The 27,721-nt window shown below is 46.9% G+C and overlaps 1 protein-coding gene across 4 annotated transcripts in view; it reads left to right on the forward strand.

Moving 5' to 3' along the window:
* Positions 1 to 27,721, forward strand: part of AGTPBP1 (ATP/GTP binding carboxypeptidase 1) — a 2,604,148-nt gene that overhangs the window by 654,945 nt on the left and 1,921,482 nt on the right. For all 4 annotated transcript variants that reach the window (XM_069625853.1, XM_069625856.1, XM_069625854.1 and 1 more), the window contains one exon: positions 14,139 to 14,285. In XM_069625853.1, coding sequence (XP_069481954.1) covers positions 14,139 to 14,285 — 147 coding nt within the window. The remainder of the gene's footprint in view (positions 1 to 14,138; positions 14,286 to 27,721) is intronic.

A 27,721-nucleotide genomic window follows, 5' to 3' on the forward strand; every position in this document is an offset into this window, starting at 1 on the left:
TCGTCATCGCTGACGTGAAACGCTAAAAATGTTGCATGCAATTCTATTGGTTATAGGAAGGTAACTTTACTATAGGTACTATATCTGTATATGGTAACGGGGAGAGGGGGTTGTATAACTAGTGTCAGGTGGGACATCTAAGCCCTTCCTTCAGAATGACTGCTGTGGACGTCACTAAGAGTACAACGTCTCATTGGTTCTACGGACTATAGGATCCTAGATTACTTGGTACATTGTGATTGGGTTGATACCCAAGTCACCTTGTTCTTTTCCACTTTGCTTAGCAGCATGCAGAATGGTCGGCCAGGTGCAGGGTGCCCGTCAGCTCCACTAGCCTCCCACCAACCAGTACCATCATCCATCACTGACCCACTGGCCATGTGCCAATTCGTTTTTAATTTGTAGACCTCAATGCTGCCTCTCTGTCTGGGAGAACTCGGCTATCTGTGCATGGCTCAAGGCTGCGCGTAGGTGTGAAGGCCCCAACTCTTCTTGCTTGGCAGGTCACGTGTCTTAGGCACCGTGAAATTCTCAGTCTCCATGTAATGCGTGTATTTGATTTTAGCTTTCTGTCCACTGAATACCTTCTGCTGCTTATCTCGACTCCTTTGAACAGGATACTCCGCTCTTGGCGTCATAAATTGTATTAGCCTGTGGCAGCTAAAATGACCTTGGTTTCTTTGCATGGTTCTCATGCATCTGAGTTTCGCTTCTGTCTTTGGCTTTCGATTCCCGTGTTTGAGGGCCTTCGCTCCTGGGCCTCTAGTAACTTACGGTTGGTTCTTCCCTTTTGCAAAGTGGACATGCACATCATATAAAGTGCTCCTTTTGAGGTAGATATGTGTATGTGGCGCTTGCTGCACTATACGTTTCTACTAAGCATAGCAAGCTGCACGATTTCCTCAGCTTTCTTATGTTTCCAAGCATATGTACACGTGTAAACTGGTTGCATATCTTCATCGCTCTTACGGCATAAGCTTCTTATACTTGACATCATCCTTTTAACTTCAACTCAGGATGTCGCTTATCCATGGTGTTTCGTCTTTTCGTCATTCGCAGGTCGTCGTTTTCTTTATCTGAGTGTCAGTCCGAGTTCTTGTGACATCACCATTCATCTTCTTTTAGGACTTTCTCGGCCTTTTCAAGGACTGTACTCGGACGATATTCATTCCGTTTTATTTGTTGATATGGTTTCCTCAATGGGTACTTTACTGTCCATGTTTTCTTTGGTGTCGGTACTTCATTAGGTGCTGTCGGTCTGATCGGTACTGGGCAGAGCCCCACTGCGGCTCTCTGCTGGTTTATTTGCTCATCGTACGTCACGTATCTAGGCGTGAACGTTCCTAGCACTTCAAAATGGGCGCTTTGAGTGCGAGTCGTGCTTGGGACCTCCTCTACACAACGGCATAAAACATTTTCTGCATTGCCTCTGAGCAGGGCTTGCCACTCGAATAAATAACCACTACTAAATGTATTGTTTCTGCACAATTTTCAATGCCTTCTTTAGATAGATGTGAGTTTTTTTCTCTTCACACAAGTACTATTTGTTGAGAATCCTGTGGATCCCCCACTGAAACCCTACCTAAAGTCTGCCCAGGTGGCCAGGAGAGGGCAGACGCTTCCTGATTCCAATCCTGAGGGTAATGTACTGCTGGAGGATCACAGGGACAATGCCAAGGGTGGTCGGGTTATTTCACAGGATGGGACACTATTTTCCTTAGAGGAGGGATACATTTTTTTGTTACTTCTTTATTTGTTTTGGTTGTGAATCGCAACCTTTCAAATATAAACATTTCCATGAAAAATAAACACAATATCATTAAAGCCATTAGACTAGTAACAAAGATTTTACACAATCTTCACTAACACCAGATGTCTTCACTATCACATAAAAATGTAAAATCATTTGTAGCTTAAATAGTTAAGTGCCTGCATTATTAGATACATGTCTTTCTAAGTGTTAAGTGATGATTAGATTAATAATTAGATACAACACTACAGAACATGTAACAAGTTATATGGTTTTGTTTTTGTAAAAATATGCCCCTTTGGACATCGTCAAACACTAAACTAATTCATTTGTGCAGATTAATATAATAAACATCTGTCTCACCGTCTCTTTAGTTTCCGCCATACATGTTGTTTAGCAGTATCATACTCTTATGTGGATGGACAACTGGGGGTCGGTGTATTCACAAGTGGATAAATGCAGGCAAGAGAGGCGCTGCGAGTGAGGTTTTTCTTCTGTTCTATGAGGACTATGAGAAGAATGAACTTATGTGGGGTCAACCGTGAATTCACTATATCTTTAAAGCAAGAAGAAAGTTGATGGTAGCAATATTCAAAGATATATGCTTCCCGTTAAACATCATCTTCCACATTTGGTCTTTATCTAACTTTATAAATTGGCTGACAAATTTTAAAAATGATTCTTTTCTTAATGGACTCAATTGTGTGCATTCTGCAAACAGGTGTTTTAAGGTTTCTTTTTGGGCTGGTAAGTTGCTAAACCTGCATCTGGTGGTAATATCCGTGGACTTGGAGCGGATTGCCATTTGTACTCTCGTCGGCCATAAATTCAAACAAATTCTCATTAAAATTGCGGCCTATTTTGAGATCAGGACATTTTAGCAAATACATTGGTACTTCATCCAGGGCTTTCAGCTGGAATTCTCCTATTTTAAATGATGAGTAAGTGTTACACTTTTCCCAGGTTGCACACCAATCCCATCGCCAAAGTTTATTTTCTCCTTGTCACAAAGACTCCAATTCATCGGAGCAGTCCTGGATGCATCCCTGGGAAAAGCCTCGCCACCAGAGGCGAGGGCTCAAGACATTCTGTAGATGGTGATGAAATTCCAGAATGCCCAACATCTACCGGCCTTCTATTTTCTGAGGTTGCTTTGTCTCATGGCATCCTGCATTTTTCTGGTGCCAGAGGCTCGCCTGAGAATGAGATCTCCCCATTGGGATCTCAGAACCCAGTGATCACAATTATCAGGAAAGATGTCAGATCTCCTACATATCCCAGACAGAGTCTCACTGGATCTTCAGTGGTGGGCCTGTCGAGAAAACCTCTTGAAAGGAGAACCTTTTTGGCAACCATGGCTGGCGATAACAGTAGTGACGGTTGCCTCACTCACGGGGTGGGGAGCCCATACCAAGATTTGATCATCAGCGGTTGTTGGTTTCTATCAGAGTCCAAACTACATATCAACCTTTTAGAGCTGAGGGCAATCAGACTAGTGCTGAAGGCCTTCCTGGCATCTGTACGGTGAAAGAATGTCCTGATAATGGCGGACAATACATTGGCCATGTACTACCTCAACAAAAGAGGAGTAGGGTCACTACCACTGTGCATAGAGGCAGTGAAGCTATGGTTCTCGGCGTTACAAGAAGGAATCTCTCTATCGGCGGTACACCTAGCCGGAGAGAAGAACACAAGGGCAGACGCTCTGAGCTGGCAGAGCACAGTCTCCCACGAGTGGGAACCAGCTCAGGAAGTCCTTCAAGAGATCTTCACCCTTTGGGGAACTCCTCAAGTAGATCTGTTCGCGACCAGTGCCAACCGGAAATTTGAACTGTACTGCTCAAGGGACTTTCCCCCAGGAGGAGCTTTAGGAGACGCATTTGTGGAGGACTGGGAATGTTGCTTTCGGCCAGAAGACCAGCAACCAAATCTTTATATTGCTGCCGTTGGAATAAGTTCTGCAGCTGGTGTTGAGATAATAATGTTGACCCTTTCTCATGCAAAACACCAATGGTGTTATCTTTTCTTGTACACTTGGCAAATCTGGGGCTTCAGATTGGAAGAATCAAAGGATATCTAGCAGCGCTATCCATCTTCAAGTGCACTGCAGAGGCACTCTCCTATTTTAAGATTCCTCTGGTAATCCAATTCTTAAAAGGATCTACTAATGTTTACCCTATGACTCCTTTCCAAGTCCCACTGTGGGATCTCAATTTGTTTTACACTATCTAATGGGTGCTCCTTTTGAGCCTCTTCATTCTTGCCCATTAAGACTTCTCACCCTGAAAACAGTTTTCTTAGTGGCTATAACATCTGCCCGAAGGGTGAGTGAGCTACATATTCTATCCTGCAAGCCTCCCCATACTGTTTTTCATATAGACAGAGTGGTATTGAAAGTGAAACCTACATTTCTCCACAAGGCGGTTTCTGAATTTCACATCACGCAGAAAATAACCTTACCATCCTTTTATCCTCCGCCACACCCGGGAAAAGAGGAAGAAAGGCTTCACAGACTCGACCCTCAGCGTGCACTGAGTTTCTACATTAGCAGATTGGCAAGACTGAGACAGAATGATCAGTTGTTTGTGGGCTATACAGGTCGTAAACTGTGTCTAGCCATCACCAAACCAACCATATCTAGATGGATTACTCTAACAATTTCAGAGTGTTACAGACTGGCCGGTGAAGACCCCCGAGAACATCTAAGCGCTCACTTCACCAGGGGTATTGCAACTTTGTCTGCTTTGCAGAGGGGAGTTCCAATAAAGGACATTTGTGCAGCTGCTTCATGGTCATCTGCACACACCTTTACGAAATACTACAGCCTGGATTTCTCCACTAGTCAAGAGTCTGTTTTTGGAAAGGCAGTACTGCATTCTGTGCATTCTTGATCACTTCAATTTTACTCCCTCCTTGGGAGTGTATCAAAGATGAGGAATACGTGGGAGGACACAATCCATTCGAAGAAGTTACGTATCCATGGTAAAGTTCTTTCGACTGGATGTTCCTCCCACGTATTCCTTATCGCCCCTCCCAACCAACCCTGCAGTAAAACTTCCCTTGTGGTTACATTCTGCGCTCTCTCAAGGGGAGTAACTGTCTAACTCAAGACAGTGCTTCGCTCTTCAAAACGGAACTTTGCAACAGGCGCTGCACGCACTACTTTTACCAGTAATGACTTCGACGTTGGTACAGAGACCTCCGAGGGACATCGACTCGACCAGGCAAAGCCTCACAGCGGCCTTTACTGGAAAAAAAAATATTCTGAAGCTGCAAGCTGGATATTAGGAAATATTAAAGATAAGGAATGCGTGTGAAGGAACATCCAATCGAAAGAACGTTACCATGGGTTAGTAACTTGTTAATCTAACTCGTCCACCTACTACCTAGGTGTTAGGCCCTCTGTTCCAATGTATACTGAGTTTTTTTGATTGTTCTGAAAATCTGATTCAGCCCTTGTCCTGTGCTGAGGTCTCAAATAGCCTGTCTTTGACATCTTGGGATAAGGCACCAGTGTCATGATGGTCAAGAAATACAGCATTCCCACCATCAATGCTGCACGTGAGTTTGTTTGCCACCACAGGTCCCAAGGGAACAAACACTTTGCTGAACAGTGCCAGCAGAAGACAGGCTGCTTCATTCTGGCTCCTTGCAAGCTCTGCTCCTTGGCTTCTCTGGTCCGGACCGCATCCCTAGCTCACTCACTACTTCTGGCAAAACTCCAACTTTTATAGTGTAGGGAAGGGTCAAGGATAGTCTGGTGAGCACTGTTGGGATAAAGTGTCTGATCTTGCCTGACTCTACTAGTGGGACAGCCTAGTGGTAGGTTGCAGTAGTAGTAGTAGGTCCTGTCTTGTTTCCCAATGCTTTTCTTATGGGCAATCCTCATTGATCTTAGTTGCATCTTCCTCATCTCAGTGTTTGTTTGAAATGGGGATGGGGAAATGTGTCAAGACCTATGAGGATTCTTTCCGGGGCGAAGGGTAATAAGATGGTTGATACTGAGGAGAAAGGGAACACCCAGCTTGATTTTTATATGCCATGGGTAATTCCCTTTTTCCCATTTAATTTTTCTTTATTGGCAATTTGTAATAGTTGGACTGACATGGATAAGAAGTTCTTTGACTTGAGTTTGGGAAGGACCTGTTGATGTTATAGCCAACCAGATTCTGGTCCCTCTTGATACCGTATTTTCTGACCCTTGTCATTCTATTATGATTGGACTTCTCCTCCTTATTCAAGAGGGATAGACCCGAATATCCTGTAAAGGTGTAGGGGATGTCTTCCTCACCCCCTGTTATCCTAATCTGATACTGCATCTCACCCGATTGTCTCTTGCATATATTACCCTGGACTCCCTTACCCAGGTGATCCTCCCTCGCTTGTCCACCCCCAGCATTGAGATCCAAAAGCGATGGCTCTCCTCTAGCCACCTGAATAAAGGAAGCTCTGTGCCTACCTGGGAGAGTAGGTTTCTCACACTACTTTTCATGCAGTCACTGTTAAGCTGGATGCCAAAAAGGCATTTGATTCTGTCGAACAGCTTTTCCTTTTTAGGTTGTTGAGGTGGATGTGACTGGGAGTGGGATTTGCACTCTTCCCCCGAGGTCCGGGTCTGTACGAATGGTAGTGCTTACCAAAAATTTGTAAGGGGGCAAGGAGCCAGGCAGAGTTGCCCAAGTTCTCAATTGCTATTTGCAATAGCCATTGATTCTTTGTATTTGTATTTATTGACTTTTATATAGCACTTTAAGCCAAAGCGCTTTACATGAGAACAGGAATTACATAAGAAGCAAGTTAATACAATTCATGAATCAAATAACCGAGAACAATATGTAGAACAATTTGCCAATATCATTAGAATAAATACAAGCAGAATAGAATGGTGAAAGAAACCAAGGAGAAACTGTCAGGTAGAAGGTTGGAGTAGGTGGGATTTTAAGGAGGTGAGGAAATATGAATATGAGATAATAGAGCCAATAGGAAGAGGTAGAGAGTTCCAGTGGAGCAGGGAGCTGGAAGGAACGGAAGCGAGATGGTGCGCAAGGAGCAGGTTGAACAGAGAGTAGGAAGTGGTCAGCATAGCAGAGTGAGCGAGATCGAGAGTAGAATGAGAGGAGGGAGGAAAGGTAAGGTGGGGTAAGATCATATAGAGATTTGAAGACAAGAGAGGGGAAGTTGAATTTGAGTTGAGAATGAACTGAGAGCCAGCCTAGAGAGGAGAGTGAAGAGGAAATAGAATCGTAAGGAGAGAGGAGACAGAGAGAATGGATGGCAGAATGGTAGACAGATTTAAGGGGAGCTAGATGTGAGGCAGGAAGGCCAAAGAGAAGAGCAGAACAGTAGAAGAGTCGAGAGAAGATTAAAGATATTAAGAGTTTAATGGCATTAATGGTAAGGACGGATCGGATTTTGTGAATGTTGTAAAGATGGAAACGACATGCATGGGAGGTAAGCGAGATATGGTGAGTAAAGGAGAGGTTAGAGTCCAAGGTTGTGGGCGGAGGAGGAGATGGGAGGGGGGACAGAGAATGAAGGGAATTGATGGGGGAGGGAGGGTGTTGGCAGGAAGGAATAGAACTTCAGTTTTATCAGTGTTGAGGGTAAGAAAGTGGCAGGACATCCAGGTTTTGACAGCAGCAAGACAAGAAGAGAGTTTAAGGTGGATGTCGGGAGTGAAGCAGGAGAAGGAGAGGAAAAGTTGGGTGTCATCAGCGTAGAAGTGGTCAGAGATGCCAAAGGAGGAGATGATTGGAGCAAGGAGGGAGGTGTATAATGAGAAGAGAAAAGCGCCGAGCACAGAAACTTGGGGGACGCCGAAGTCAACGGGGTAGGTAGAAGAGATGCGTCCGCCCCCGGAGACAGCAAAGGGGCGATTAGATAGGTAGGAGGAGAACCAGTTGAGGGCGGAGTCTTTGAGACCAAAAGAAGAAAGAGTGTCAAGAAGTAGGGGGTGATCCACAGTGTCAAAAGCGGCTGAGAGGTCAAGAAGAATGAGAACAGAAGAGTGTTTAGAATAGCGAGCGGTGAGGAGGGCGTTGAAGACAGAGGTGAGAGCAGTTTCAGTAGAGTGTTTGGGGCGAAACCCAGATTGAGTAGGGAGGAGAAGAGAGGTTGGAGACGAATAGTGAGGGTTATGAGAGTTGTGAGTTCTTTGGCAGAGTGGATGTGGAAAGAATGCTGTGAGAGAGGATTTCATCTATTTACTCTGGAAGTAGCATTATATGTGGATGTTTTAATGCTATTTATAAAGCAGCTGGGCAGAAACCTTGCGATAATAATGAAGGATGTTATTGAATTTGACGACTCTTCCGCCTTTCGAATAAACAAGTCTAGCAGTTTCCGTTAACATCTGGGAAACTCCTGTGGTCAAACCTAACTAACTTTATATGGCAACAGGATTACATTAATTATTTAGGGATCATAACAAGAGATAGAGGGATGCGGACTAGCCTGCAATTTGATGAGACAATGTCACAAATGAGAAGAAAATTAGAGCGGTTTACCGTTTCCCTCAATGGGAGAATTTCTCTACTGAAAATGGTTGTCTTAAACAAGTTTTTGGATCATTTCATAAATATTTCTCTACCGAACAGATTTTTCCACACGCTGTGGGGCTTTTTTATTCAATAAGTTTGAGTGTTGAAGGTCTCCCATGTAAAATGGGAGGTCCTGACAACTCTGATGGAGATGGGCGGCTTGGGGGCTCCAGTGTGTGGACTTGTACTCACAAGGCATGGCTGGTCATGAAAAAGTAGAGAGGGTTGAAAGGCTCTACTCGCCATTGATGCCAATCCAACATGGCCTGTTATGGCTGAGTTTGTTTTTCCTAGAACTCCTGGAAAGACTTTCCTTGCACCATTTTGGGGACCTAATCCCGGTTGGGAATTTCCTGTAATTGCAGAAATTTGCGGAACTTGGTAGTCACTCTGCTCTCAATATTTTCATGTACTATTAATTACTTAACACAATTAGGTAGAATCACCCCTCCTTCCCCTCTCCACCCGATGAGTTTTCCCCCCAACAAACATGACAGTGAGACACGTCAAAGGAAAGTTGATATCAGTACTATATCGCGGGGCAAGGGAGTGCAACTAGAGCTGTTTGAGAAAGCCGGGCATAGATGGTTAGTAGAGCTGGCTGCCCTGCTTTCAGGTCAGCAATGGAAGCTTGTAACAAGGGTTCTATGTGATAAGGTTGCCAAACAAAATCCTGGGGCCGGAAATGGCGTTTAAAAAAATATATTTTTAACATATTAATATGCGGGGGGGATCCCCTGCAACCTCCCCATACTCCGCTTACATTATATTATTTCCCTGACCCACCCCCACATATAAATGTGTTAAAAAAAGTGCATTTTGTTAGTCTTTTTTGCCGCTGGATTTTTGCAGCGACCTTATAATTAGATATGTATTAAAAGCTTGACACAAATGGTGTCAATTTGCTGTAGACCGAAATGGGTACATTTTAGACTTGTGCACCAGGCTCATTTAACCCCCCAGAAAACTCCATAAAATATACCCATGGGAGTCAGACTTGTTACAGATGTGGAGCACTGGATACTGGATTCTTGCATGTGGCATGTTAGTGTGTCCCAATCTCCAAGTTCTGTTAGGGGGTTTTCCAAATAGCCTTTGATATGATTGGAATCGAAGTGGAATCAGCCCCTCTCCTTGCTCTACTCGGATGGAGTGCAGAGATTAGTTTCTGGGAGGAGATACTGCAACGTAGTGATGATGATTGGATAAAATACTGTGCAGCTAGAACTTGGATGACAGGCCCTGCCCCAACAGTTAAAACATTGACATCCTCTGTGAGTTGGAGGCTCCCTCTCTCCCTCCCACAAACATCCAGAAAGATGATACCTGGTACAATGTCGTCCAAGTTACCCTGACCAACAGAATTTCTCTCTTGCAACAAAAAATCGCAGCCACACGACTCAACATCTTGGCAACACGCCCCCAACACCACAACAGGCCAAACCCAGGGCCTTGCCTCCCTTCGAGTTCCAACCCATCAGCGACCACACCCTTGGAAATATCATCAAAGACCTCAAACCTTCTCGATGCAAGGGTGACTCCTGCCCAGCCCTATCGTGAAGGATTGTGATTAACCCTGTCTCCCGCTCATCTCGGCCATCATAAACTCCTCCTTCACCTCTTGCTCTGTCCCCCTGCCCCTCAAAGAATTCTGAGTATCCCCTCTCCTTAAAAACCCCTCTCTCGACCCGACCATCCCCACCAACTACCAGCCCATCACCAAAGTCCCTTTCTTGCTAATAATCATCAACATGGTCATATACCTACAAATCCAGAATTTCCAGAGTCTGACCACATTCTAGGCTTCCGACAGTCCGGGTTCCGACCCAAGCATGGAACTAAGACGGCACTACTGGACCTCAATATCCCGCTTGATGACGAAAGCGAGCAAGGCAACCTCTCTCTTCGCCTACTGTCAGACCTCATCTGGTCAACCACAGCACGCTGTGCCACCACCTCCCATCCTCAGCACAGTTCTCCTCTGACGCTATCAACTGGGTCACCTCGTTCCTTGCTGACAGGACTTCTCGGGTCTTTCCCGCTGAAGCCTCTGCACATCCAACCCCTACATCATGTGGCATGCCACAAGGCTCCTGCCACTCCCCGACTCTATACAACATATTCAAACCTCTCTTTGACCACTTCGATTCGCTAGGCATGTCATACACTAACTATGCGGACAACACTCAGATCCTTAGCCCCCTCTCATGCAATCACACACAACTCACTCAGGGTCAACACCATCTATGAGACCATCCAAATCTGGATGGCCACATGCAGCCTCTGTCTCAATGACGAGAAGAGAGAGCTTCTTCTCATTGGCCAAGCGGCACGGCTAGCGAAGCTTCCCCAGGACTACAAATCGTGCTTCATCGATGATCACAACATCCCAGTCACTGTGGATGTAAAACTACCTGGACTGCTCCCTCAATATGACGCGCCAAACAAATCACATTGCCTCTACATCGGGATATGTCACAAAGCTCATCACCGTCAGTAGACCTTTTTCGTCCACAAAAAATGTTCTCAACTACTGCAACTCTCTATTTTGTGGCACTTCCACATAAAATCTGAGTGAACTACAAACAGTTCAAAACAATGCACTGCGAGCAGCACTTGACATTGGAAAGCGTGATCACATAACGGGAGCCAGAAGATCTGTTCACTGGTTCCCGGTAAAGGACAGCATCAACTTCAAGATCCTGTCCATAACTCATTGCTGCCTTTCAAACAACGCCCCCTCCTACCTGGCGAAAAATCTGTTGAGGCATTCACCGGCAACACTGCAATGATCTGCCTACAAACACTGTCTCGCCGCCCCCCGATTCAACCACAAAAGAGTGGGAGAGTCGGGCTTCCCAGTCCGTGCTCTCACACTCTGGAATGAGCTCCTCGGCCTCCTCCAAGATGAACTATCTTATGTCAGCTTCAGAAAGAAGCTCAAAACCTACATCTTTAACTAAGACACTTTTACTCCCTCTCCAGCACCCCTTGTTTTTGTTCCCTGTTTTCATCTGCCTGACTGTAACCAGCACCTAGATGCCTACGTGCTTGGTACGCTTATATAAATGCCTAAATAAAATTAATAAAATAAATGGTTAAAAGGTATTGCTGTGTGTTTAATATAAGTCAGACTATTGTATCATACTATTGTTGCCCTGCAAGCGTAAAGGCATTTGGGGTCCATACAAATTATTTCTTATAGCAAAGTAATACTTGAATTTAATAACATTTGTCATATCTCATATTAAGATTTGCAACTACTTATGTACAGAGATCTGATCATGTTGAGACGCTATATATTTCTTTCTATGGTCTTTTATATGAAGCTGTACAAATGCTATGAGTTTCAGATGTTTGTTCTGTTTAACACAATAAATGAATTAAAAAATGTGTTGCATAAAGGTGTCCCAATGTAGGGAGCAACTTATGCTTCTATCATTCTTTTCAAAACTTCCAACAGAGCCTACCGGAGACATCCATTCTGTTTTTAAGACCGAAATCACTCCCTTCCAATGCTTTAATATTATTCTCTTCATGTTTCCCCTTTCTATGTCTCAATGGTTCCTCTGAATTCGATGCATTTTAAGTGTACGTCGCTGATGCCTAGAAGGGCCAGACCGGATTCTGACTCAAAATGTCTAATGACTGAACAAAACCACATCATGTGCAAGAAAGTATCCATCTCTGGGTAACCTCTCCGCATAGGTCAGATATATTCTGATTCACAGCTTCCAATTGGGAAGGATACTAATAGGCCCTTTTGTGGTATTTTAAAATAAATCCAGCAAGTGTTTGCTTGCAGGGGGCCCATTCAACCCAAGACTTCTAACCAGTGACTATTAGTACATTCTAGACCTAGTAACTGTTCCGTTTTTGATTTAAATGTGTAAGATCAGTTTTGGGTGGATGTGGCTTTTTTTTGCCAACACAGATGTTAGTAGAAAAATGTCATATGGAGAGGGCTTTTCTCAGTTTTGAAGTGTGCTTTTTAGGAGTTTGTAGACTGCATTTCAGTTGAAGTTCTCTCCAAAATGTGCCTTTGAGATTTAACCCATTTCTGAAGGCAATTTGAGCAATTCTAGCAATCCACATTACACTTAAGGAACTGAATCCCTTAGGTTCAATATGGTATTTTTGCATCTCAACAGTCTTGTGTTGGTTCTGTGCTTTACTATATTTGTAGCTCCAGGTCTGCAGTATGATGCCTGCAGTTTTCAGCATACCTGCAGAGTACCGTGAGCAATATCTGTCTCCACAGATGGCACAAGAATGACACCAAGCCTCAGAGACAGTTCAAGGGGTTATATTGAAGTTATAATGGGCCCTATGGTCGTCCCTCTCAGTCTCTCTCTCATTTTGTTTAGCACCTACTCCCTGTCCCAGGGGACTCTGACCCCAGCCCGGTTAGTACATATTGAGTATGGATCTCTACTATCTAAATCTGTAGCTTGTTTGTGATTACATAAGGTGGATGCCTGTTCTACCTGGCCTCCCTCAGGGACTTCTATGACTGACCCTACTATATACAGTGATTAGTGTTCTACGGGGTAGGGAATGTGCCTTGCAGACACCATGCTTGGTTCGCTCTTTCTTCTACCACACTCAGTCTACTTTCCTTCTCCTTACCTCGTACTACTCGCCTCCATCTCCTCCCACCTCTAGTATGGTCCTTTTCTCCTCTACCCCTCTGATGTCTCTCACTCCTTCTTTTCTTCACCTCCACCTTTTTGATCTCCTCACTCCTCCGTATTACTATACCCTCCTCTGTACTCCTACCTCCACTTTACAAGTTCCCCCTCCACACTTCAACTTCCTATTAAAACTCCCTACTACTCTATACTCTACCCACCTGCCACTGTCACATGCCTTTCACTCAGTTGCATCCACTTGACTGTCACACCTTACACTAATTTATGTAACCACACTCCGCACTAACACACATAATCACACCTGCAGTGTGTACCACTTGCACTCACTAACCAATACCTTAACTTCTACAGAAATAGTCACAACAATTGGATGAGCCTCCTTCCTGCTACTTGGCCCCCTCCACCTCCAATGACCTCACCTGAACAACCCACAATTTCCTGTCTTTTCCTTTGTTACCCCTTCTTCCTAACATTGCTTCACTCCACCTAAATACTCAATCCCTGTCTTTCCCTCCTGGGTTGCGACACAATCAGTGGAGCTGTTAAATGGCTTGCTAAGCTCTGCTGCTTTTCACTGTCTGTAGGCACATCACGGAATACTGATGGTTCTCCTAGGCATTCAGTGTCCATGTTCATGTTAGACGGGTCGGCTCTGGACTCCCGCCAGGTAGGTTGTCACTTTATATGTCCAGATCTGTTTAAAATGTCCATGGTGGTCTAGCCTATGCTTGCCAGTGGCAGCGTGATGCTGCTAGCACTGGGGAGCATTGTGCGGCCCGGCCGCCATTGCATAGTGTTTCTTCTGCCTGCGGGGTCTCTACTTGCCGTTGCAGAATGCACATAGAGCTCAAAGTGCAAGGGCTGCTGTTGCTTTTGGTCCAGGCTGCTAAAGATGTTGGCAGTGATGTGGCCATTATCCAAACATGCCCTCTTCTAAATGATTAAAAGCGAGTTATGTACAAGCAACCACTGGCATTAGCATTAAAGAGATACTTCTCTTTCCGAAAAAAAATGTACAATATATTCAATAGAAGATGCAATTGATTATTTGTTGCATGACTTTTTCGTAATGTGAAATTTTACATGTTGGAGACAAGTCAAAGTTCACGTTGCATGTTGCAGACTGAAATATACAAATGTGGTGTTTTCATCCGCTGGCTTTAGTTTTTCATGCAGTTGTATTATTTGAATATCTAGGCGGTGGTCGTAGAGTTGGTGGATTGGTGTCTAAGGGAGGGACACAGATCTTGCTGCAGTTGCTGATCAGTGCCAGCAAAGAGTCTCCCCCTAATGAAGAGTTAATGGTGCAGCTTCATTGCCTTCTTGCAAAAGTTGGATTAAAAGGTAAATGGACCTGGGTGTAAATCCACCATGGTCTCTGGTGTCTGCATATGATATTCTTCATTTCTTAATTGACTTCAACTATAATAGGCCGGTTAATGGCCTACTGCTTCTTGCTCGCCATTGTTGCTGTCATACATTTTCTGTTTTAATTCATATATTGTGTTTTGGTGCAACGTAATGAGGTAAAAATATTGGCATGGGTTGTGCAAAGAGGATTTTTTGTGCGATATATAGCACTTCATGCCAGATTCTTCCCTTTTCCAATATCTGTAATAATAAGTTTTCCCCTTATAATACACGTATGGAATTACTTTTTGGTGGGGTAATATGTTCTCAAATATCCTTAAGGCACTTGGCGCTAAAGCAACACCTAGGCTAAAGCTATCGGTTTTCGCTCACAAGCCATGTTTTTGTGCAACCTTTAGTTCTCCAGCATGGGGTCTGGCATGGATTCACATGCTCATGAATATTCCCCGTCGTCAGGCTGGGAATCCTCGTTAAAGAAAAAACCAGTATCAGTTTCGTTTCTGATCTGTCTTTCGTAGTAATAACCAATCACTGGTCTCTGCGTCATACTGACCACAGCCAATGACTGCCCTCTACCTAAGCACCGCCTCTGGCAGCCATCTTCAGATTTTTACCGCACGTTCATGTGTTGGGATCCTCGTGCTATTGCTCTCGAGCGTTAGTACTATTTTTTCACGTTTTTTCTCAAAAAACTTCGTTTTTTCGGTCAAAAGAGCCTCAAGCTCCACCGACTCTCCATCCGATCAACGGGGACCCGTGTCGGATTCGTCTGCGCCCCTCAAGGGTGAAGATTTCGTCGAGCTACGCTTTTGGAGGACTCCAGAAGTTTCTCAGGCCCGGACATGGCCCAGGAGAAGGGAAGCTCGACGCGCGGAAAGCTGTTCAGGATCTGCCCTGGATGCCAGCTGCAGAACGTCTTTAAGGAGGACGAACACTCCTTTTGTCTCTACTGCTTACATGAGGACAAGACGCACGTGGAGAAGGACTGTGCGTTTTGCGGCAACATGTCGGAGCGGACCATGAAGGACCGCCATCAACGTCTCGCCAACTGGCTGGAAGGGAAGAGCCCGTCCGGCGAGAAGAAGAGGAAGAAATCCGAGCGGTCTTCTAAGACCTTTGAGGACGCCCCGGCGACGGGGGTCCAACACAAGGCCAAGCACCGCGAGTCCGCTGGCACCGGGAGCGCCGAACGGTCGGGCTCTACAGGCGCCAGGCAGGGCGCACCCTCCCTGGCACCTTCAGCCACGAGCCAACGCTCTGGGTCGGTTAAGAGGAAGGGCGAGCACCCGGCGAAGCTCCTGGAGAGGCCCCGGTCGAGCTCGAAGGCCCCATCGGAGGGGGAGCGAGGCAGTGTCCCCCCCCCTCAAGGATAAGGCGGTGAGCGCACCTAAGGTGGTGAAGGCCTTAATCCATCCGGCCAAGCCCTCCATCGATACTGTCGCGGCGGCCCTGGCTCCGCCTGTGGAGGCTACACCAGTGGTGGCGACCTCGGGGCTCAGAGTCTCCCTGCCACCTCGGAGGGAGTCCTCTTTTGTGCCCATCGATGGGACCCCCGTGAAACCTCCGGCGGGGAAGAAAAAGGGGGGGCAGGGCGTCGTCGTAGATTCGGCCTCAACCTCAGAGGAGGAGCTGATTGAGGTTTTAAGCCACAGCCTTGGCGTGGAAGAAGACCGGCCCGTCGGGATGGATCCCGACGCAGGTGACACGACATCGTCGAGGGTGCCGACGGGGCCCCTGATCGCCCGTCGGATTCCCCTCTGCCAGTGCCGCAAGACAACTCGGCGGCCATTTTGTTGGCTATACAGTCGTTATGTTCAGAGATAAGGACGAGACTACCGTTGCCGACGGAGGAACCTTTCCCGTCGGGGGATCCTGAACCGGGACCTTCTGGTGCTCCCCCTCCCAAGAAAAGAAGGATTCACCCTCCACCTCCTTTTCAGCAGTCGCGCCCCGTCCAACCCTCCTCCCCGTCCACCCGAGGGGATGATACGGGGACTGACACGGCAGCGACGGGTACGGACGACGAGGTATACGACGAGGATCTACCGTCGTCACCTCCCACCAGGGCTTCTCCGCCCGACGAGATTGGATCGTTCCACTCCATGATCGCCAGGGCATCCGAGCTTTTCCAACTCTGCCCTGAGGAGAAGAAAAAGGAAGGATTCCTTTATCAACGGCGCGGGGCCAAGAGGAAGACGGTCCTCGCGGTGCCTCTACTGGACGACATTTGGGATGAGGGCCTCGCCCTCCTCAAGAACCCTTCCACGACGCCAGCTAGAAGAGACCGGTACGAGAAGAAGTACCGGGTCCCGGACGCGGCCCCCCTGTGCCTCCGGGCGCAGCCTACCCCGGACTCTGTCGTCTCCGCGGCGGCCAGGAAGAAAGCGGGGGGGGGTGCGGCCTCCACATCGACTTCCCCACCGAACGGCGAGGGAAAGAAATTGGACGCTATGGGACGCAGGGTCATCTCGTCTGCAGCGACGACGATTAAAGCGGCCAACGCCTTGGCTATCGTGACCCGCTACGACAGGGAGCTATGGTACAAACTGGCTCCCCTGCTGGACTTCCTACCGGACGACAAGAGGGCGGATGCCCTGGAGATCCTACAGGAAGGCGAGGTGGCGTCGGACCACGCCATCACTATTGCGACGGACATCGCCGACACTGGGTTTCGCCAGTTGGGCAACGGCGTTTGCCTTAGGCGGCGTGGATGGCTCAAGGCTACGACTTCCGTCAAGACGTACAGACCAGAGTCCTGGACATGCCGTTCGATGGGAACAACCTGTTTGGGAAAACAGTGGACGATTCCCTTCAGGCCATTAAAGCGGACTCTGAGACGGCCCGGGCCCTTGGGGTTCTGCAGCAACGACGGACGCCCTTTCGGAGCAGCGGAGGCAAGGGCGCCTCCAAAGGTTCCGGCGGCGGTTTCTCCACCTACTGTCAAGCGGCCCGCTCGTCGTCTCAGGAGGCCTACAGAGGACGAGGCAAGTCTGGCGGACCCCGCCGTCGTCGCCAAGGAGGTCAAGGCGGCAAAGCCTCGTCGAAACAGGATTGAACCGGCCGTGGGGTCGGGCCCCCACCGAAGCACCCGGTGGGAGGCCGGCTGGCGAGCTTCGTCAGCATGTGGGAGTCCATCTCCACCGACCGTTGGGTGCTGGACGCCTTAGCCCGGGGCCACGCGCTCGGGTTTCAAAGAAGGTGCCCGTGCGTCCCCCCCGTGGCCAGGAAAGAGCTTCACGTCCCTCAGCTTCTCCTGGAGGTAAAGGCGATGCTCAGGAAGGGCGTCATCGAACTCGTCCCAAAGAGGCTTCGGGGCTCCGGAGTTTACTCGAGATACTTCCTCGTGAAGAAGAAGACGGGAGGATGGCGCCCCATCCTAGACCTGCGACGTCTGAACAAGTTCATCAAGGCGCAGAAGTTCCGGATGGTCACCCTCCAGCACGTCCTGGGGCAGCTGGAGGAAGGAGACTTCCTGTCGTCGTTGGATTTGGAGGATGCCTACTTCCATATTCCCATCCTAAAGGGGCACCGAAAATTCCTCAGGTTTGTGGTCCAAGGGCGTCACTACCAGTTCAAAGCCCTCCCCTTCGGACTACGGTCGGCACCCAGGGTATTCCCCAAGTGCCATGCACCGGTGGCGGCGCAGCTGCACCGCGAGGGGATCCACGTCTACCCCTACCTGGACGACTGGCTCATCCGAGCCAAGACGAGGGAGCTCGCCGTGGATCACACGGCAAGGACCGTCCAACTTCTCACGGACCTGGGATTCTCCGTGAACTACGCCAAGTCCCACCTGGTACCCGCGCAAAACGCACTGTTTCTGGGAGCGAAGCTCGACACAGTGTCCCTTCTGGCCTCCCCGTCGGAGGAAAGGACCAGGTCCATTCTTGGCAAGGTACAGCGGATGTTGGTTTCCGACGCGGCCAAGGTGAGGTCCATCAAGTCCCTCCTCGGAATGATGTCTTCTTGCATCTACCTCATTCCCATGTGCAGGCTCCGGATGCGCCCGTTGCAGGAGTTCCTGGACGCGCGCTGGATCCAAACGACGGGCGGCTTCGAGGAGAGGATCACACTCGACGAGAGTTTCCGCCGAGTGGTCCGGTGGTGGGGCAACCGCGCGCATCTGACGGCGGGCATGGACTTCCAGACCCCAAACCACCAGGAGACGGTGACCACGGATGCTTCCCTGGAAGGGTGGCGAGCGCACACCGAAAATCTGCACGCGAGAGGCCTTTGGCTCCCGACGGAGAAGTCCCTCCATATCAACGTCCTGGAGCTCCGTGCAGTGTTCTGGGCCCTCAGGTCCTTCCTTCCGTCCCTCAAGGGCAAGGTGGTGAGGATCTTCACCGACAACACCACCACCATGTTTTACATCAGGAAACAGGGCGGAACCAGGTCTCCAGCGCTGTCCAAGGAGGCGCAGGACCTGTGGCATTGGGCCGTCGCCCAAAGGATGTTTCTGGTGCCGTTTCATCTGGCAGGGATAAAAAACACCATCGCCGACTCACTCAGCAGGGAGCTGCGCTCTTGCCACGAGTGGGAACTACGGCAGGATCTAGTGGATCGCCTCTTCCGACGGTGGGGCACACCCCAGACCTGTTCGCGACGGCGATGAACTCCAAGTGCCGGAGGTTCGCCAGGAGGTTTCCCCAGGCGAGGAGCATGGGCGATGCCTTCTCGTTCCCCTCGGAGGGCCTGTTCCTCTACGCGTTCCCTCCTTTGCCACTGCTAATCCGGCTCGTCAACCAGCTCAAGAGGTCGCGGTGCAGGATGATCCTCGTCGCACCTGCGTGGCCGAGGCAGATATGGTTCCCGGACCTTCTGGACTTGTCAGCGTCCCCGCCAATCAAGCTGCCGGTGGACGCGGATCTACTCTTCAGGGAAGGAGGCGCCATCCTCCACCACGACCCAAAATCGCTGAACTTGCAGGCCTGGCTCCTGCGGCGCTAGAGTTTGGAGGATACGACATACCGGCCGACTGCAGAGAGGTTCTTGCAAAGGCCAGGGCGTCCTCGACTCTTAAATGCTACGGACACAAATGGAAGAGGTTCTCTGTCTGGTGCCACGCACAGAAGATTAACCCTCTACGGATTACGGCTCCCCAAGTACTGCCGTACCTGCTGACGCTGGCCAAAGCTGGACTGGCACACGCGTCCATCAAGATTCATCTTGCTGCGATCTCCCGATACACCAGAACCACGGGCCGGACGTCCTTGTGGTCTCATCGTCTGGTGAAAGAGTTCATGAAGGGACTGTTCAGATCGTTCCCGCCGGTGAAGGCGCCGGCCCCGGCGTGGGAGCTCAACGTGGTGCTGACCAGGCTCATGGGGCCTCCGTTCGAGCCTCTGCACTCGGCCCCGTTGAAGTTTCTGTCGTGGAAAGCAGCGTTTATTGTGGCCATCACCTCCGCACGACGGGTGGGAGAGATCCAGGCCCTTTCCTGCAAGGCCCCGTACTTGACTTTTCACGACACGAGGGTAGTGCTCAGGACGCACCCCTCCTTCATGCCCAAGGTACCGTCGGACTTCCATCTCAACGAACCCTTGGTGTTGCCTGTGTTCTTCCCGTCGCCTTCTTTGCCGGCTGAGAGGACTTTGCACTCGCTGGATGTGGCTAGAGCGCTGAAGTTCTACGTGGACCGCACGAAGTGTTTTCGGAAGACGTCACAACTCTTTGTGAATTTTGGACCTGTCAATCAGGGGAAGGCTCTCTCGAAGGCTTCCATTTCCAGATGGCTCTCCGGCTGTATCATGTACTGTCATCGGTTGGCAAACCGACCGCTGCCTGGCCGTCCGAGAGCCCATTCCACCAGAGCGATCGCAGCTACCACGGCGTTCCTTTCTGGTGTGCCCCTGCTGGACATATGCAGGGCTGCTACGTGGAGGTCGACGCACACCTTCACGAAATTCTACTGCGTCGATCGGGATTCCAGGGAGGAGTCCAGGGTCGGCCAAGCAGTGCTGCGCAACCTGTTCGCCTGAGGTGAGCCTGGTGAGGAGGTAAGATGCTTAATGTTGAGTTTGATGTAATGCTTAATGTTGAGCCTTTGCCACCTCCCGTGGTTGTGCATGTGTGTACTGCTATGTATACTTTATTCATGAGCATGTGAATCCATGCCAGACCCCATGCTGGAGAAGGAACAAGTTACTTACCTGTAACTGTTGTTCTCCAGCATGGGTCTGGCATGGATTCACATGCGAACCCTCCCGCCTACCCCTCTGCGGCTCTTCACTTGGTCATACTGCCACTTCACGTGCTTCCAAATCTGAAGATGGCTGCCAGAGGCGGTGCTTAGGTAGAGGGCAGTCATTGGCTGTGGTCAGTATGACGCAGAGACCAGTGATTGGTTATTACTACGAAAGACAGATCAGAAACGAAACTGATACTGGTTTTTTCTTTACCGAGGATTCCCAGCCTGACGACGGGGAATATTCATGAGCATATGAATCCATGCCAGACCCATGCTGGAGAACAACAGTTACAGGTAAGTAACTTGTTCCTTGTGCCATTAGTTTAAACTCCTGGGTGGCATTTTAGTGCCAAACAGTGAGAGCCAAGGATAGTGTTACAGATCTGGCAAGCAGGAAAGTTACATTGCACTCATTAAGGCACCTAGACCAGGTGTGATGACGTCCTCTGCTTTGGTTGGATGGGGTGGGTAACCAAGGTGGCCAGGTGCCACATTAACCTCTTGAGGCTGGGCCCAGCATTAATGGGGAGGATCTCTGGTGTACCCCAATTATGCGACCCACAGAAGGAAGGGGATCTCCACATGGAAGCACTAGGAACCAATTAAGGGAAATTAATATGTACGAATTTCGCAGGTATATGTTATGCTCCCTAAGGTTTCATTGTTATGATGAACGTAATACCATGGCCAGAAAACAGACCATATGAAACCTTAGGGAACATAACATACACGTGCAAAATTCGTGTTCAAGATTGTCAAACTAAATACCTAATGAGCTATTGATTTAAAGGCCCACCAGGCACTCTTTGCCACCTCAGGAAACATAATGTATAACCACAAAATCCATCTTTAATCTATTTTCTATTAAATAGATGCATTTAACCAATGAATCACTGATTTAAATGCCCACTAGGCAATCCATGTGTGAGCTTGGGAGCGTATGATATATAATGACATTTTGTTTAACAAATCAGAGTCCCTAATTATGTAGCGTGGAATGTGTGTAATGCCGTCAAACTAATCTTTAGTTGGAGCACCTAATATATGGGAACGTTGCCCCTTAATGAGATAATCAGACTTAACAAAAGCTTTAGATAACTGAGTTTGTTTTAATGGTTGCCACAGTATCCAATCCAGGACGTAAGGTCCCCAACAATTGCTAAGCAATCTAGAATATATATACCCATATGAGACCTAATATACCCAATCATGAGACCCCACTATTTTCAAACATGGAGCGCAAATCACGAGTAACACTTCATAGGGATCTGGGAACTTTGGGCATTCGTCTTGTGTTCCCCTACAAGCGTGGGAAATCAACCCAAAATATGGCACCCATCTGGAGTAGTAGTAATTGACGATGGACAATGTTCCATGGGTTGCCATAGATATGGTTCCAAACAAACATTATAATGGCGCTGGCACCTCGCGAGACCTGCAGTAAGCCGACGCGAGAAATTAATCAACATTTGCCGAATTGGTAAGTGCGATCGCTATGTGCAAAGCAATATTCCGCTCAAGCAAGCATTTGGATCGACTTGATCTGTACTATAAGCTGTTTTTCAAATGTTTTCAAAGTATCGGGCAGGCGCAGCAAAAGCACTCAAATAGCAGGCATACATACAGTTAGGAGACAGCTTGTCTAGCGACCATATTATGAAACCTCTAGGGAAGGTTTCTCATTAACCAGTATCACTCCTATGGATCTTTGAATTAAACCATAAAAAAGTTAGAATCAATAAAGGCGGTAATTCCGCATACAAAAAACGGCAATTAATGCTGTCTAATGAATGGATATGTCACGTAATATTCTATATATTTAACACATTTAACCATAGAGGAGAAGACGCTGGTATGAATGATTATTAATTTCAGGGATGCAACCCATGAAAATACAGGAATGAACTGGAGCTATTAAACACAAATGGTAAGCAGTTGCCCAATCTGTTAACATCACTTAACATATAGTTAACAGCAAACTGACAAATTGTGGTAATTTAGGTTACATGCAAATAATCAAAATGCCGTCCTTACTGGTCAAGCCATACAAATGAGTAGGTGAATTTAAAAAAAACATTTAAACACAGTATGTTCAAAATGGAAAAATGCCTTATAGCACTATTGAGACCCGAGGTTAATCTTGACTAGGAATACAGATAGATGATATATACAATCACTGTTGAACTTTAGACAAACAACACTGTGAATTTATTGATGAATTCTACTGGATATGACCAGGTGAATAATAACAAAACTCTATGCTATTTCTCTTTCGGTTTGTCCATGTCTTTGATTTTTATTCTTATTTTAATTTTTACATATTAATGTTTATATTTGGTATTCCTTAATTGCTGTTTTTTTTCCTTGTCTTCTATGAACCCTTCCCCCACCCTTTTTCCCCATCAAATGGACTGTAATTTCGTTGCTGGGCTTGATAATGTGTATGACAATGGAATTATTGCATGAAATGGGTTGTACAATATGCTTGATATGATGTCAAACATGTATGAAGACCTTGTATTAGAAATACAAATGAATAACTATGCCCAGATTTGAGAAAGGCCAGAGGCCGAAACACGTGTCATCCAAAGGGCACCGCACTATGATTTAAGAAATACCATACTATGAAATAAATAGTAAGCTTCGACACATTTATTTTGGCGCTTGACTTTAATGGAGTTTCGTGATTATTGCTAATGTGAATGGGGTGTAAACCCTCTGATGGTGTCTCCGCAACAAGACACCAGCAATGACTAAAGAAGGAAGTACCAAGGCTAGGAAGCCTGCAGTGATGGCTGCACACTATAAAATCCATCAATATAAATTCATGAAATCTTCCACAAATTATTAAAAAGCAAGGTGATCCATTTAATAGAAAATATTGATTAGCAGATGCCGATAACACCAATGCATTTCATACCATGTGGTCCTTCATCAGGGTGAAATCTGCTAAATTGAAACAATCCAAATATTGATTACACTGATCTTAAATCAACCACCAGCTTGTCATCTGGCTGTGAAACTGCTGAACAGCAGCACCACAGATGTATCGGTAAACACTTTGTTCACTGCGTCCTAATACAAGCACACAACAACAATCCTCATGCCGTCCCCTGAGTGTCAAACAAATCAGAATGTGCTGATTGAAACAGAGGAACACTCGGGAAAATGCGATGCCAGACCCTGCCCTTTTTTCCATTCTATCAAGCGACCACCACTTCAGATCTGGAATGTCAGAAGGCCATCGCCCTATTGTATACAAGCTACACAAGAGACAGGCCAGAAAGCCCCAAGCACAAAAATACCTTTTCTTCCCTTCGGTTTGCCAAGGATTGTGAGTGACGGATAGACGCCCTGAGAGCTATGAGGGGCTTTTTTCCTCTTTGAATGTTTAATTTTTGTTGTTGGCAAAACCTTAATGGTAAAGTATGGTCCAGAATAACCACCCTCAGAAGTAAGTTAAACCTGGACTTTGAAACAAACAGACTTTTGTTCAGAGCTTTTTTTCACTTGTGATCTTAAAGAAGGCCACCCTGACACTATCCTAGGGAGAGGCGGAGTAGAGGTTTGAGGGTGGCTGTTACTGAGGTTGGTATTGAGGAACACCGCAATTACTACATTGTCCACAAGAATAATAGTAATCTCTCGGTTTCATTCAGTTCTTGTATCCATTGGTTAACACAACAACTTATCAACGCTGACACCAATTTCTCAATGAGAAAGAAATACAAAACAATAATAAATACAATGGACAAGATGGTCCTAGCAGAGAGATGGGCCAAGAACATTCTGGAAACGTATTGTTTAAGGCATGGACAATAGCAAAGAAACAATGGGTTCCAAATCACATAGAATGAGTGGATGCCTACTATGGGAAGTTTTTCTATGAGTGTGCAGACATTGAATCCATTGCCAGCCGAAACTGTACAAGCAGGGGAAACAATGCTCAAAATGTAACAACTAGCCAAGCCAACACAACAAAGGCTTCGGGAAGTCTGATTTTTGTATTAAACCTTCCTACAGAGATATCAACATAGAAGAAAACTTAAAATGAACAACACAGTTATATGAAGGTACACCACAAACTAGTCCATTTCAAAGTGTTGATCCTATCACTACGGAGAAACATTCTTGACCCAGTATACAATTCACCCACTACATTCCAGATACACCATGGAAGATGCATTAAAAACATACCAATTGCGTCAAGCCAAAGTGTCTCCAATGAGAAAAAAAGTATATAGGGAAAAAAGTTTAGAAACACTTTGCTTTCCACTGCTCTTTCCTACAAAAGAAGGAGGAAGACATGATGAAAGATCCATAAAAATCAGAATATCGTTCTCTACAAATGTATTCTGAAGATCCAAGATCTCAGCAAAATGTTGAATACATTTTCCATCTGGAGTTGCGCACACACTAAAAAGAGGCACCCACTTTCTTAACATGTCAGCTACTGAACTCTTTCAAAAGATATAAGACAAAGATGAAGTGTTGGAGTCAATTAGTTCAAATCTCTTGGCAAATATCCGTGGTATGAAAGAATGCCTATTTCTGACATCATGCGGATGTACGCTGCATGTTAAGGAATATAGCCCCCGCCCTCCGCCCGCATGGTTTATTACTTTGAGTTGTGCCAAATATACATGGGACGACTTGCATGCAAAAAAATAAATAAAGACGAAATAGACCTAAAAAGTGCGCGAGAACTGATCGTGTCAATGTCTCAAGATACTTTCACCATTGTTTCATTGTCATGTTACACTTCATCTGTAATATAAACTGTCCCCCATTTGGAGGAGAACACTTATTTTGTAGGAAAAAAAGTCCAGAGGAGCATCACAAATCCACCTGCTTTTGTGGATTAAAAATGCTCCCAAATTGGGCCACAACAGTAATGACACTGTTTTACACTTGTTTTGAAAAGTCCATTACCTGTGACAGTGGGGCTATTTATTGTTTGAGGCCTTTTCTTTTCCGACATGGCTATTTTCACCCTTCCAAGGCCAATCGGTGAGCCGGCAGGCGAGAGAGCCGTCCCACCAACCAAAGCCCTCAACTAAGGCCCCTGTCTGGCCAGCACTTCATTTCTCACTCTCATTTAACCACTACCTGCCTGTGCTGGCAGGCGCACATCACGTTTTCTTGGAACAACGAGGTGGTACAATCAAATGGACACTTCAGCAATGCTAGGTAAGCCCAGCTGGACTATGCTAGCCTAATTGTGCAATTCTTTTATGCTCACTGACTTAAATCGTAATTATGTGCCTGAATTATACAACAGGGCTTATGCTCACAATTGTCTGTTTACCAATGCTGTTGCAGTTTTGTTGCTGCAGTCCAGCTGTCCTTTTGGTCCAGTGGAGCTATTTATTATTCAAGGCCTTTTCTTTTCCTACATGGCTGCCGCCACTGCAGCCTTTCCAGGTACCTCATCTTCCCTTTTGCCTGCTGTTGCTGTGATTGGCTATTTTCACCCTCCTAAGGCCAATCAGTGAGCCGGCAGGCGAGAGAGGCAGCCCACCAACCAATGCCCTCAACTATGGCCCTTGTCTGGCCCTGTCCGGAGCCGGAGGGCGCACCCCTCCCTGGAGCCAATCTGCAACACTCCCAAATGATTCATACAGTCTTGACACCCTGCACGCTATGGCCATGATAAAAATTTTGACTTCAATTGCCCTGGTGAGCAATATAGATCGCATTGGTCCACCCACCTTCCTTGGACAATATGACTGCTCTAAATCTGCCTGATCTTTAACCTCTAATATCTGCACCATCTGTACTATGCATCTTGAGGTGCCTCATACTGATTGTTTCTCTACTGCTTTCTTAATGCCGTGCTTCAAAAAGAAAAAAGAAAACAAATCATTTAAAACTCGTTTCCACTCTGATGTGCTTCCAAGTACACAGCCACCATTTTGTACTGCATTTTAGTGCTTTCTGGAATAATTTGAATTTAGGTGTGCTTCCAAATGTGCATCCACCATTTTGTACTGCATTTTAGTGCTTTCTGGAATAATTCGAATTTAGGTGTGCTTCCAAATGTGCATCCACCATTTTGCACTGCTTTTTAGTGCTTTCTGGAATAATTAGAATTCAGGTGTGCTTTCCAATTTCGAATTGATGTGTAAATCTGGGCATTTCCAGGGTGCTCATTGTAATTGACTTTCCTGGGCGCCTGGTGAGATTCTACTGTTGCATAGCGCTTTTGACTCTCTCCCTTGCTATCTTCTAATTTAATGTCCCCCACCACCCCACCTGTCTCTGCTCCCATGGTTCTCTCCGTCTCTCCTATCTGTTCTAACTGCTTCTCCTCCACCACCTATCCTCCCACTCTCAAAAAGTCTGGAAGAAAGAAACTTAAAAAGGCACTCCTTAGTTCCAAACCTGTTTGCCAACTGCAGACACCAATGCTTCCGCTAGACAGACTATCACTGACATTCTCTTTACTGTTCCTTTCTCTGACTTCTGGACTCCCCATATGGTCTCCGCTTTCTCCTCCTCACCCATTACTGGCAGCACCAGATGGGAAGTGCTGTTGGCTCACTTCATTTCCTCCAAATGTACCATTAATGTCTATCACAATAGTTTAGTTTGTTTGCTTGTTAGCCGCTTATACAGCAAGTAAATTCTGTTTCAAAGCGACCCACAGGGCAACAGGGAGGGAACAAGGGAATGCAGTGCAATTAAAATAAACAAAAAAATACAGTGTGAGAAGGGACGGCCGAACCTACTTTTCCTTGTGAGTATTCAGAATGTGCATGTGCAGCAAGGAAGAGGGTAGTGGGGTAGGTGCTGGGGTGTCCGTGCCCGAGGGTGATCCACAGAAGAAGTGCAAGGTATGAAAAGCTATGTGGCCAGGAGCAACATTGGGTGGAAAGTGCGAGTCTCCAGTGTGGATGGTGTGCAGATGCAAGTGCAGAAGGTAGACAGAAGCTGGGGAGATTGGGTGTGAGTGATCAGGGGTCCGAGGATGCATAAGGGTCCACAACACCAATCACAGCAACTGTGAGATTAGCAGAGGAGGGACGGAGGAGGAGAAGAGGAAAGTCTTGAGGTGCTTTCGGAAATTGAGAGGGTCCTGCTCAAGACGCAGAAGGGTCAGGGGGCTGTTCCATAGGAGTGATCCAGCTGAGGAAAGCTAACAACCTCCTAATCACTGTTTAGCGAAACGCTTTTCACGCAAGGAGTTGGTGCCAGAGGAATGTAGAGGTCTAGGATG

This window comes from Ambystoma mexicanum, chromosome 6p, assembly GCF_040938575.1.
Source record: "Ambystoma mexicanum isolate Mex_15411 chromosome 6p, UKY_AmexF1_1, whole genome shotgun sequence".
Lineage (NCBI taxonomy): Eukaryota > Metazoa > Chordata > Amphibia > Caudata > Ambystomatidae > Ambystoma > Ambystoma mexicanum.